We start from the raw sequence: 14,132 nt of genomic DNA on the forward strand, positions 1-14,132 counted from the left end.
ATGTATGTGTATATATATATATATATGTATATATATATATATATATATATATATATATATATATATATATATGTATTTATATATGTGTATGTATATATATATATGTATGTATATATATATACATATATATATATATTTATATATGTATGTATGTGTATGTGTGTATATATATATATATATATATATATATATATATATATATATATATATATATATATATAATCCTCGCGCACTAATTGACTGAAAGAGCACGCACTTGGCGCGATGATGTCATGTTATCCATGGAAAAATGCATTTTTAGACAATATGATTTGCCTGAGCGGCTAGGAGACCCTGAGAGTAACAAGCGCTTGCCTTGTTGCCTTTCCATTAAGAACAATAAATTAGTTTTTAGTATAAGTTTGCTGGTTTCAAGAAATGTAGTGCTGGGCGCATATCATGTCAAGATAATGGCACTAGCATTTACTCAATTTAAGAATATTTTTCAACATATTGAGAAAAAGGGTGTCATATTTTTTTTTCTACCAAGAAAAGTGAGAATATACTTATTTTAAGGTATTTTGGGGTTCATTGAGGTTAGCTAATTTTCCTTGTTTTGGAAATTCTTGACAAGCCGAATTTTCTTGTTCTATTGGCAGATAATTTTCCTTAGTTCAAGTAAAATACCCCTAATTGTTGTTTTTTTTCCCCCTTGTTTTTGACCACTGACTTTCTGCAGTGCAGGAATGTCCACTTACAAATGTGTTTTAACAGCATGTCAAACAGGTAAAGCGATTTACCAAATACACATTTTGCCTTGCAGACTTTGAAGGAGCAGAAGTCAGGAGGAGGTGGTCGAGGAGCGAGCGATGTGAGTTGACATAAACAACATGTGGACACACTTGTTCCTAATCAAAGTGACCAACAGTCGGGTGATCTGTGTGTGTTCCTCTGATTAAAGCTTTCTCTCAGCGTGACAGAAGAATTGCACATCATCTACTTCAACACCACCTTCGAGCTGAAAGGCATGTCGGTCGACTTGCAGGTTAGCTATCTTTTTTTTTTGATGCGTCCATCTCAATTGGTTTAAGATTGAAGATGTTGCACCTGGGAATGAGGAGTTAATCTTGCTTGTTCCAAACCTAGGCCACGTCCCTCCCAGTGGTCATCATCTCCAACTCCAGTCAGCTGAATAGTGCCTGGGCGTCTGTGCTGTGGTTCAACATGCTCAGCCAGGACCCCAAAGTGAGCCATCACAAATACTGTTAAGTAGAGATGTCCGATAATGGCTTTTTTTGCCGATATCCGATATTCCGATATTGTCCAACTATTAATTACCGATTCCGATATCAACCGATGCCGATATATACAGTCGTGGAATTAACACATTATTATGCCTAATTTTGTCGTGATGCCCCGCTGGATGCATTAGGCCACCTACTCATTGGCCTAGTGGTTAGAGTGTCCGCCCTGAGATCGGTAGGTTGTGAGTTCAAACCCGAGTCATACCAAAAGACTATAAAAATGGGACCCATTACCTCCCTGCTTGGCACTCAGCATCAAGGGTTGGAATTGGGGGTTAAATCACCAAACATGATTCCCGGGCGCGGCACCGCTGCTGCCCACTGCTCCCCTCACCTCCCAGGGGGTGATCAAAGGGGATGGGTCAAATGCAGAGGACAAATTTCACCACACCTAGTATCTGTGACAATCATTGGTACTTTAACTTTAAACAATGTAACAAGGTTTTCCAAAATAAATCAACTCAAGTTATGGGAAATATTTATTATTGAAGTCACAAAGTACATTATTTTTTTTAACATGCCTCAAAACAGCAGCTTGGAATTTGGGACATGCTCTCCCTGAGAGAGCATGAGGAGGTTGAGGTGGGCGAGGTTGAGGTGGGGGGTAGCAGGGGGTGTATATTGTAGCGTCCCAGAAAAGTTAGTGCTGCTAGGGGTTCTGGGTATTTGTTCTGTTGTGTTACAGTGCGGATGTTCTCCCGAAATGTGTTTGTCATTCTTGTTTGGTGTGGGTTCACAGTGTGGCGCATATTTGTAACAGTGTTAAAGTTGTTTATACGGCCACCCTCAGTGTGACCTGTATGGCCGTTGACCAAGAATGCCTTGCATTCACTTGTGTGTGTGAAAAGCCGTAGATATTATGTGATTGGGCCGGCATGCAAAGGCAGTGCCTTAAAGGTTTATTGGCGCTCTTGAAACCGATACCGATAATTTCCTATATTACATTTTAAAGCAATTATTGGCCGATAATATCGGTAGCCCGATATTATCGGACATCTCTACCTGTAACGTTATGTAAACTTTTATAATGTGGACCTGTTACTCCTTTTTGTAATGAATGTGCCATTTTAAAATGGAATGACTTTGTGTGCATCACACTTATCACGCTGTATCGATCCGTTTTGGTGAAGAAGGAGCTGAGCCGGAAGGCAAAGCTCTCAATTTACCGGTCGATCTACGTTCCCATCCTCACCTATGGTCATGAGCTTTGGGTTATGACCGAAAGGACAAGATCACGGGTACAAGCGGCCGAAATGAGTTTCCTCCGCCGGGTGGCGGGGCTCTCCCTTAGAGATAGGGTGAGAAGCTCTGCCATCCTGGAGGAGCTCAAAGTAAAGCCGCTGCTCCTCCACATCGAGAGGAGCCAGATGAGGTGGTTCGGGCATCTGGTCAGGATGCCACCCGAACGCCTCCCTAGGGAGGGGTTTAGGGCACGTCCGACCGGTAGGAGGCCGCGGGGAAGACCCAGGACACGTTGGGAAGACTATGTCTCCCGGCTGGCCTGGGAACGCCTCGGGGTCCTACAGGAAGAGCTGGACGAAGTGGCTGGGGAGAGGGAAGTCTGGGCTTCCCTGCTTAGGCTGCTGCCCCCGCGACCCGACCTCGGATAAGCGGAAGAAGATGGATGGATGGATGGCATCACACTTAATGTCGGTCGACTGTTCCATCATGTTTTTTTTTAATCAAAGACGACCGACGAGCTGTTTAGCGTCTTCCATATTGACTGGTTTGCTTCTGTAGCCTGTCACCACCGCATCAACCGAGCTCATGGGTTAAATGTGTTCAAGTATTGGATCAGATGAATAATGATGATGGATTGATCTGCATTCGTTTATTTCCCAGGACGTGATGTTCTTTGCCAACTCCCAAGCAGCCCCTTGGCCAGAGCTTGGACAGATGCTGAGTTGGCAGTTTCTCTCTGCCGCCAAACGTGGTCTGAATGATGATCAGCTAGAAATGATCGCTCTCAAACTTTTTGGTAAGTCCTGCATGCTTTTGTATTTACAGTGTTTGCACTGGTCATTAAAAGTCATTAAGTGGATTTGACGAAAATTAAGACCTTCAATGGCATTCCATTCCATGTCCAGAGGTATTTAGAATAATTCCTTCAATTTTAGGCCTGGCCGATAGTCAATAAATCAATTAATGGAACAATAAATTAAAATGAACGTAATAATTCTGCCATCATCGATAAATTGCAATGTCAGTATGTCATACTTGCCAACCCTCCCGAATTTTCCGGGAGACTCCCGAAATTCAGCGCCTCTCCCGAAAACCTCCCGGGACAAATATTCTTCCGAAAATCTCCCGGTTTTCAGCCGGAGCTGGAAGCCACGCCCCCTCCAGCTCCATGCGGACCTGAGTGAGGACAGCCTTTTTTCATGACGGGAGGACAACAGGGTGACAAGAACTAAATCATCCAGACTAGAGATAAATTGTATTATTATGTTTATCTTACCTAAAAATAAATATATTTATTAATTTAATATAATCTAATAATCTATATTTTGCTAAAAACATCAAAATTAATTGTATTTTTCCTTGCATTTTTTCCTGACTCCTGATTACATCCAGCCATAGAATAATACATTAAAATAAACATATTTGAAATAATTGATTTTAAATTATCATAATAATTCATTTAAAATGACCATATTTAATTATTAAAATAATTGCTTGTTTATCAACAACTTTAGCATTTTATTCATTACATTTTGAAACTCTCAGAAGCCAAGTTATGTTATATTCCTTAATATTTATTTATGCAAGTTTGAAGTATCAATTATCCAAACACAGTTTTGTTTGCATATTTTCAGGATATATATATATATATATATATATATATATATATATATATATATATATATATATATATATATATATATATATATATATATATATATATGTATATATATATATGTATGAAATACTTGACTTGGTGAATTCTAGCTGTCAATTTACTCCTCCCCTCTTAACCACGCCCCGCCCCACCCCCGACCACGCACCCACCCCCCACCTCCCGAAATCGGAGGTCTCAAGGTTGGCAAGTATGCAGTATGTACAAACCCCGTTTCCATATGAGTTGGGAAATTGTGTTAGATGTAAATATAAACGGAATACAATGATTTGCAAATCCTTTTCAACCCATATTCAGTTGAATGCACTACAAAGACAACATACCGTATTTTCCGCACTATAAGGCGCACCTAAAAACCACAAACTTTCTCAAAAGCTGACAGTGCGCCTTATAACCCGGTGCGCTTTATATATGGATAAATATTAAGATTCATTTTCATAAAGTTTAGGTCTCGCAACTACGGTAAACAGCCGCCATCTTTTTTCCCCGTAGAAGAAGCGCGCGGTGCATGCTGGGATATGTGACGTTTCATTTCCATTTGTGTGTTTATGTAAAGACCCCAAAATGGCTCCTATTAAGTGTGTTGTCTGTCTAATTATAAATAATGCAGACGAGGCGTGTTAACTGAGTTCTCAACGTTTTCTCACAGCGTGCTCATAACCACATTCGAACTCCCAGCATACAACATCGCTTCTCAGGGCTACCGCGCATGCTCGTAACTATCGTTGCATGCTGGGTAGTGTAGTTGTTATATTTGCTAGCTCATAACAGCACATTGAGAGACACGCTTACGCGCTTAATTCAATACTCGCCGTCATTCCGGGTGGATTGACAAAAGACCTCCAGCCGCTAGATATTGGTGTCAACAGGGCATTCGAAGCTAGACTGCTAACTGCGTGGGAACTTCTCAGGGCTACCGCGCATGCTCGTAACTATCGTTACATGCTGGGTAGTGTAGTTGTTATATTTGCTAGCTCATAACAGCACATTGAGAGACACGCTTACGCGCTTAATTCAATACTCGCCGTCATTCCGGGTGGATTGACAAAAGACCTCCAGCCGCTAGATATTGGTGTCAACAGGGCATTCGAAGCTAGACTGCTAACTGCGTGGGAACAATGGAAGACAGAAGGCGAACACACCTTCACTAAGACGAGGAGGCAGCGCCAGACGACGCCAACATCTGCCAGTGGATCGTAAATTTGCCCAACTTTTCACTTCGGACACCGAAGACGAAGGATTTACGAATGAAGAATAACTTCAGAAAGTGAGCGCTATGTTTATTTTGTGTGTTGTGACATTAACGTTCGAGCAACATTATGTTGCTATTGCTCTGCACTATTTTGAATTTTACTATGTTTGTGATTGCACATTTGCGTACATTTTGGGAGTGAACAGAGTTGTTAGAACGCTGGTTTTTAATATATTATTAAAGTTTGACTGACCTATCTGACTGTTTTTTTGACATTCCCTTTAGCGCAGCGTAGGCGCGGCTTATAGTCCGGGGCGGCTTATTGGTGGACAAAGTTATGAAATATGTAATTCATTGAAGGTGCGGCTAATAATCCGGTGCGCCTTATAGTGCGGAAAATACGGTATTTGATGTTCAAACTGATAAACATTTTTTTTTGTTGCAAATCATTAACTTTAGAATTTGATGCCAGCAACACGTGACAAAGAAGTTGGGAAAGGTGGCAATAAATACTGATAAAGTTGAGGAATGCTCATCAAACACTTATTTGGAACATCCCACAGGTGTGCAGGCTAATTGGGAACAGGTGGGTGCCATGATTGGGTATAAAAACAGCTTCCCAAAAAATGCTCAGTCTTTCACAAGAAAGGATGGGGCGAGGTACACCCCTTTGTCCACAACTGCATGAGCAAATAGTCAAACAGTTTAAGAACAAAGTTTCTCAAAGTGCAATTGCAAGAAATTTAGGGATTTCAACATCTACGGTCCATAATATCATCAAAAGGTTCAGAGAATCTGGAGAAATCACTCCACGTAAGCGGCATGGCCGGAAACACACATTGAATGACCGTGACCTTCCATCCCTCAGACGGCACTGTATCAAAAACCGACATCAATCTCTAAAGGATATCACCACATGGGCTCAGGAACACTTAAAAAAACCACTGTCACTAAATGCAGTTGGTCGCTACATCTGTAAGTGCAAGTTAAAGCTCTACTATGCAAAGCGAAAGCCATTTATCAACAACATCCAGAAACGCCGTCGGCTTCTCTGGGCCCGAGATCATCTAAAATGGACTCATGCAAAGTGGAAAAGTGTTCTGTGGTCTGACAAGTCCACATTTCAAATTGTTTTTGGAAATATTCGACAAGGGGAAGCGAACCATCAAGACTGTTATCGACGCAAAGTTCAAAAGCCAGCATCTGTGATGGTATGGGGGTGTATTGGTGCCCAAGACATGGGTAACTTACACATCTGTGAAGGCACCATTAATGCTGAAAGGTACATACAGGTTTTGGAACAACATACCGTATGCTGCCATCGAAGCGCCGTCTCTTTCATGGACGCCCCTGCTTATTTCAGCAACACAATGCCAAGCCACATTCAGCACGTGTTTCAACAGCGTGGCTTCGCAAAAAAAGAGTGCGGTTACTTTCCTGGTCCGGCTGCAGTCCAGACCTGTCTCCCATCGAAAATGTGTGGCGCATTATGAAGCGTAAAATACGACAGCGGAGACCCCGGACTGTTGAACGACTGAAGCTCTACATAAAACAAGAATGGGAAAGAATTCCACTTTCAAAGCTTCAACAATTAGTTTCCTCATTTCCCAATCGTTTGAGTGTTGTTAAAAGAAAAGGTGATGTAACACAGTGGTGAACATGCCCTTTCCCAACTACTTTGGCACGTGTTGCAGCCATGAAATTCTAAGTTAATTATTATTTGCAAAAAAAAAAAAGTTTAGGAGTTTGAACATCAAATATGTTGTCTTTGTAGTGCATTCAACTGAATATGGGTTGAAAAGGATTTGCAAATTATTGTATTCCGTTTATATTTACATCCAACACAATTTCCCAACTCATATGGAAACGGGGTTTGTATCTTTCCTTTGTCTCTGGCTTTCAAATTGGAGACAAGAGGTCTCACTCTGTGCATCACTCTCGGCACCTGAACATGTTTATTTGACACTAGAATTACATGAACAGAGTGAGCCTCTTGTCAGTCATCCACAATCGTTGTTTTGGTGTGAGCAGACGGGACCTACTTGGAAGTACAAAACCCAAAACCACTTAAGTTGGCATGTTGTGTAAAGGGTAAATAAAAACAGAATACAATGATTTACAAATCCTTTTCAACTTATATTCAATTGAATAGACTGCAAAGACAAGATACTTAACGTTCCAACGTTAACGTTTGATACCTGCAACATGTTACAAAAAAGCTTGCACCAGTGGCAAAAAAGACTGATAAAGTTGAGGAATGCTCATCAAACACTTATTTGGAACATCCCACAGGTGAACAGGCTAATTGGGAACAGGTGGGTGCCATGATTGGGTATAAAAACAGCTTCCATGAATTGCTCAGTCATTCACAAACAAGGATGGGGCGAGGGTCACCACTTTTTCAACAAATGCGTGAGTAAATTGTCCAACAGTTTAAGAACAACATTTCTCAACCAGCTATTGCAAGGAATTTAGGGATTTCACCATCTACGGTCCGTAATATCGTCAAAAGTTTCAGAGAATCTGGAGAAATCACTGCACGTAAGCGATGCTATTTTACGGACCTTTGATCCCTCAGGCGGTACTGCATCAAAAACTGACATCCGCATGTAAAGGATATCACCACATAGGCTCAGGAACACTTCAGAAAACCTCTGTCAGTAACTACAGTTGGTCGCTACATCTGTAAGTGCAAGTTAAAACTCTACTATGCAAAGCCAAAGCCATTTATCAACAACACCCAGAAACGCCACCGACTTTGCTGGGTCTGAGCTCATCTAAGATGGATTGATGCAAAGTGGAAAAGTGTTCTGTGGTCTGATGAGTCCACATTTCAAATTGTTTTTGGAAACTGTACGTTGTGTCCTCCGGACCAAAGAGGAAAAGAACCATCCAGACTGTTTTAGGCGCAAAGTTCAAAAGCCAGCATCTGTGATGGTATGGGGGTGTATTAGTGCCCAAGACATGGGTAACGTATACATCTGTGAAGGTACATACAGGTTTTGGAGCAACATATGTTGTCATCCAAGCAATGTTACCATGGACGCCCCTGCTTATTTCAGCAAGACAATGCCAAGCCACGTGTTACATCAACGTGGCTTCATAGTAAAAGAGTGCGGGTACTAGACTGGCCTGCCTGTAGTCCAGACCTGTCTCCCATTGAAAATGTGTGGCGCAATATGAAGCCTAAAATAGCACAACAGAGACCACAGACTGTTGAACAACTTAAGCTGTACATCAAGCAAGAATGGGAAAGAATTCCACCTGAAAAGCTTAAAAAAAATGGTCTCCTCAGTTCCCAAATGTTTACTAAGCGTTGTTAAAAGGAAAGGCCATGTAAAGACGGCGTGGCGAAGTTGGTAGAGTGGCCGTGCCAGCAATCGGAGGGTTGCTGGTTACTGGGGTTCAATCCCCACCTTCTACCATCCTAGTCACGTCCGTTGTGTCCTTGGGCAAGACACTTCACCCCTTGCTCCTGATGGCTGCTGGTTAGCGCCTTGCATGCCAGCTCCCGCCATCATGGTGTGAATGTGTGTGTGAATGGGTGAATGTGGAAATACTGTCAAAGCGCTTTGAGTACCTTGAAGGTAGAAAAGCGCTATACAAGTATAACCCATTTATCATTATAACACAGTGGTAAAAATGCCCCTGTGACAACTTTTTGCAATGTGTTGCTGCCATTAAATTCTAAGTTAATGATTATTTGCAAAAATAAATTAAGTGTCTCAGTTGGAACATTAAATATCTCGTCTTTGCAGTCTATTCAATTGAATATAAGTTGAAAATGATTTGCAAATCATGGCCTGGGAACGCCTCGGGTTCCCCCGGGAGGAGCTGGACGAAGTGGCTGGGGAGAGGAAAGTCTGGGCTTCCCTGCTTAGGCTGCTGCCCCCGCGACCCGACCTCGGATAAGCGGAAGAAGATGATTGGATGGGTGTATTCTGTTTTTATTTACCATTTACACAACGTGACAACTTCACTGGTTTTGCGTTTTGTAGTAAAGTCAATTTAATGTTGGAGCTGGAACTAATCATTTTAATACAACGGTCACTTTTAATGTGCGCATTGCTTCAAAACCGTAGGAGAAGACCTTCGCGAAAATGATGTCGTAACAAGCTGACCAATCAGAGCTCTTTTTTTTCTAACTTTATTTCAACAACAACATGATACACAAAATTCGAACAATCAGAACATACAAGTGAACATGTCTCTATACTAGAGATGCGCGGTTTGCGGACACAACCGCGGAGTCCACGGATAAACCGCGGGTCGGGCGGGTAAAAATAGATTTTAAATAGATGCGGGCGGTTGGCGGTTGAACCAATTCTGAAATATATATACATAGTTAAATGTTGTTACCCACATACGAAAAACGAGCAGCACTCTTTGAAACAGTCAATTATTAATCAGGCACCGCGTCCCAGCAACAAGTGGCGCAAGTGAGCGCTCCTTCAGCGCATTTTAGAGGCCAGGCGCTCTCGCATGAATCCTGGCACTGTAGATGCCATTTTATTCCTGCATAGTGCTAACAAAAAAAAAAGTAAGTAGACATACAGTTGGATATGTTAAACGAATGAGTCTACGTTACCTATAGGCTATACCAAATAAGCCCATGTCTAACCTATTTTGAGTTCGGTCAGCTGAATAATTTTGATGGTTACGTGTTGTTTGGGCGCACTACAATGCAAAGGAAATAAGGCAATTGCGTTGTTTATTGTGTTTTTTTTCTATTGGAGATATACTACTATGTGTGAATAATTATTTGGCCTCGCTTTCAAGTGAAGTGCATCTCTGATTGGCGACAATGTAAGGATATTTAGCCTGCTTTGTTTGTCGCGACCGTCTATTTTCATTATAATTCAAGTTTGATGATAAAGTGCAGTCTGATGGGTTTGATTTCCCCCCTTCAGTTATTTGCCTTGGCCAATAAGTTGCAGGTAATTTATTATTATTATTTATTTAATTTATTTTTGTTTAAATAGGGATGACATACATATGTTATTGTATAATTTAAGTTTGTGCGTGTGATTGACAGCCTAAGGCTTATGAGGCACATTTTTTATTTATTTTTTTATTTCAACTTAAAAACGTATGAGCCTACAACATAGGCTATGTGTTTATCTTTATTTTCCTGCCTGTCGTTGACAATGGAGATTGTCTGATATTTTGTCATGGCTGCAGATCAATCAATAAAGGTTCATCTTTGTCGCAAAATTGTTCACTGTTTCACTGTGCACCCCGCCCTCGTCTCTATTTGAGCATTATAACGTTAACAAGTTAATATTCATTGAAATAAATTCAGACATTTTTTTTACCTAACGAAAATATAGGCCTAGTCTTTCTAAAACATTGTTTTAACTTCTTAAAAGCCTCGTTCTGCTTGCTGCAACTGCGCACACAAAGTGTGAGGAACGCACTCCTGATCTGAGGGCATTGGCAACAATAGTCAACACTTTCTTCATGGAAATGACAATAATATTATAATAATGATAAATAATATTATCACGCATTAATATATCTTAGCCACTAATGCGTGGCCAAAATATATTAATGCGTGGCACGCATTGAATGTCTCTGCTCCATTGGATCAGTCTCCTTTCTTTAACAGGCAAAAGCTTTATAACCTCACTAATGCCTTGCATCGTCTATATTAGATATATAACAACTGGCGGATGGCGGGCCGGTGTGGTTTTGATAAAATGTTGGTTCGGGTGGATGCGGATGGTTGACGACTTTTGTGATGCGGATGAAATAATTGCCTATCCGCGCATCTCTGCTATATACATATATATATTTTTTTAAAGAACCATACATGTGATTTATTTTTCTCTACAATTTTCAAACAAAGCAAAACTACCATAAAGAAAGAATAAACGGAAGAAACATGAAACATGTTCAAGGGATAACAAGATAAAATAAAACAAAAGCATCATATTAATTTTTTTTTAAATTTGTCTTTGATGGAAATGGTCGTAGGGCAGCACGGTGGAAGAGGGGTTAGTGCGTCTGCCTCACAATACGAAGGTCCTGAGTAGTCCTGGGTTCAATCCTGGGCTCGGGATCTTTCTGTGTGGAGTTTGCATGTTCTCCCCATGACTGCGTGGGTTCCCTCCGGGTACTCCAGGCTTCCTCCCACCTCCAAAGACATGCACCTGGGGATAGGCCCCTCCCACCTCCAAAGACATGCACCTGGGGATAGGTTGATTGGCAACACTAAATGGTCCCTAGTGTGTGAATGTTGTCTGTCTATCTGTGTTGGCCCTGTGATGAGGTGGCGACTTGTCCAGGGTGTACCCCGCCTTCCGCCCGATTGTAGCTGAGATAGGCTCCCCGAAGGGAATAAGCGGTAGAAAATGGATGGATGGATGGATGGAAATGGTCGTTATGTCTTTTGAAATGTACGAAGATTTCATGACCTGTCTCCTACAATTAGTAAATGACAGTTAAAAAGCTTGTCGACGGTAAACCCAGAGATGCGTTCTGCAGTGTGTGCAAAAAGACTATGGCGTCACATTAGTGCCAAAAATCCGAGCGCATAAAAACTGTTATCGCGCGCTGATTCTCCACTTCGTGCGCGCGCGAGACACCCTTTTGCGCGCGCGCCGTGCCTTTTTGCGCGCGCGCGACGCCTTTCTGCGCGCTCTCTGTGTACTCCTGGCATCTCTCCTCGCGCTGTCATGTTTCTTTTTGGCACTTTGGGGGCGGGTATGCTTAGACGGCCCCTCCTTTCTGATTGGCTCTGAGCATTTTTCATATGACCAATCATTCTCCAGTGTAGTAACGTTGTAGCCATCTTACCTCGGACATCTAGCCTCAATCATTACATTTAAGTATTTATTTTATATATATATATATATATATATATATATATATAGATATTTTTTTATTTATTTTAAAAAAATTTCAAATATGCATAAAAACAAGAGCAAACCTGATCCAATACAGTACTATAGCCTTAACAGACATTATAACAAAATGAAAACAATGGAAAAGAAAAAACAAAAACAAATGAGCATTGGACTTTCTTTTTCTTTTTTTTTTTTTTACATACATTACATGTACCATTGATGTCAATGGTACATGTACTAATTAAATTACCATAACTTGCTGTATTTTCGACCAATTTACAAACGGTTTGTCTTGTTACAAATCTTATTACATGTAGATATGACATAGGATGCTGTACCTGTTGAAATGACCTCTTTCGCTTTAAAAAAAAAATGACTTAATTGTGCAACATAGTTGTGTAGGGTCAGTGTTAGTCAGTTCTCTGATTATTTTAAACTGTTTCAGAATACATTATTAAAAGCTATTTTTAACATTTTAAAAACAAAATTCAAAGATTATTTCATTAATTTTATGGCTGAATCAAAAGAAATTCCATAAATTAGAAAACAAATGTTCAAGAAGAAGTGAAAATATAAAATAATGTTATTGCTGGTGGACCAGTTCTGGCTGAAAGATGTGACGATGGTGTTTGTTGTCTTATTATTTATTTGGGTCACATTTTGTATTACCCTGTATTGTGTTTATGTGGTATGAAATAACCTTCATCAGCGCGCCACATTTTTTTATCCACTTCTTCCTCCGTAAATCTTGATACATATTGACGATGACCCGCCCTGCTATACTTCTGATTGGCTCTGAGCATTTTTCAGCATTTTTCGCCTGACCAATCAGAAAGGAGGGGCCGTCTAAGCATACCCGCCCCCAAAGTGCCAAAAAGAAACATGACAGCGCGAGGAGAGATGCCAGGAGTACACAGAGAGCGCACAGAAAGGCACCGCGCGCGCGCAAAAAGGCACCATGCGCGCTAGAGATGCGCGGATAGGCAATTATTTCATCCGCAACCGCATCACAAAAGTCGTCAACCATCCGCATCCACCCGAACTAACATTTAATCAAAACCGCATCCGCCCGCACCCGCCCGTTGTTATATATCTAATATAGACGATGCAAGGCATTAGTGAGGTTATAAAGCTTTTGCCTGTTAAAGAAAGGAGACTGATCCAATGAGACATTCAATGCGTGCCACGCTGTCACGGCCCAGACGCACACCAGTGCGCAATCATCTGGGAGCCGCGCTGAGCGCACCTCCAAGCGCGTGGAGGTGCGATGTGCCTCGCACCCGCGGCGGCTCCACCCGGGCTCGCGCCCGAGGCTTCAGCGCGCACCGCGGCGGCCATCCTACTCGTCGCGGCCTAGCCCTCGCGGCTCTCGCTGCCGGCGACGGCCGGGTATGGGCCCGACGCTCCAGCGCCATCCATTTTCAGGGCTAGTTGATTCGGCAGGTGGGTTGTTACACACTCCTTAGCGGGTTCCAACTTCCATGGCCACCGTCCTGCTGTCTATATCAACCAACACCTTTTCTGGGGTCTGATGAGCGTCGGCATCGGGCGCCTTAACCCGGCGTTCGGTTCATCCCGCAGCGCCAGTTCTGCTTACCAAAAGTGGCCCACTCGGCTCACCAGGGTGAGCCCCACCCCTTTCGTGAGCGCACTGCGCGCGGAGTGACCCCTGTTACGCGCCCCCGGCAACGGGGGTGGCGGGCAGGTAAGCTGCGCGGGCGGAGCGCGCGGAGTGACCCTAGTTACGAGCCCCCGGCCACGGGGGTGGCGGGCAGGTAAGCCACTTACCTGCTGCGCGTGACGCCGGCCGCGGCGAAGGAGGACGAGGCGGGGTGTCGGTGCGGTGGGCGCGGTGGTGACCCTGGACGTGCGTCGGGCCCTTCTCGCGGATCACCTCAGCTACGGCTCCCGGTGGGGCCCTCTCGGGGGAAGGGGCCTCGGTCCCGGACCCC

At 42.6% G+C, this 14,132-nt stretch overlaps 1 protein-coding gene across 3 annotated transcripts in view; it reads left to right on the forward strand.

Moving 5' to 3' along the window:
• Positions 1–14,132, forward strand: part of stat2 (signal transducer and activator of transcription 2) — an 81,026-nt gene that overhangs the window by 37,789 nt on the left and 29,105 nt on the right. For all 3 annotated transcript variants that reach the window (XM_061977678.2, XM_061977679.2, XM_061977680.2), the window contains exons 14-17: positions 803–850; positions 941–1,024; positions 1,126–1,224; positions 3,126–3,261. In XM_061977678.2, coding sequence (XP_061833662.1) covers positions 803–850; positions 941–1,024; positions 1,126–1,224; positions 3,126–3,261 — 367 coding nt within the window. The remainder of the gene's footprint in view (positions 1–802; positions 851–940; positions 1,025–1,125; positions 1,225–3,125; positions 3,262–14,132) is intronic.

The sequence above is a fragment of the Nerophis lumbriciformis genome, linkage group LG18, assembly GCF_033978685.3.
Source record: "Nerophis lumbriciformis linkage group LG18, RoL_Nlum_v2.1, whole genome shotgun sequence".
Lineage (NCBI taxonomy): Eukaryota > Metazoa > Chordata > Actinopteri > Syngnathiformes > Syngnathidae > Nerophis > Nerophis lumbriciformis.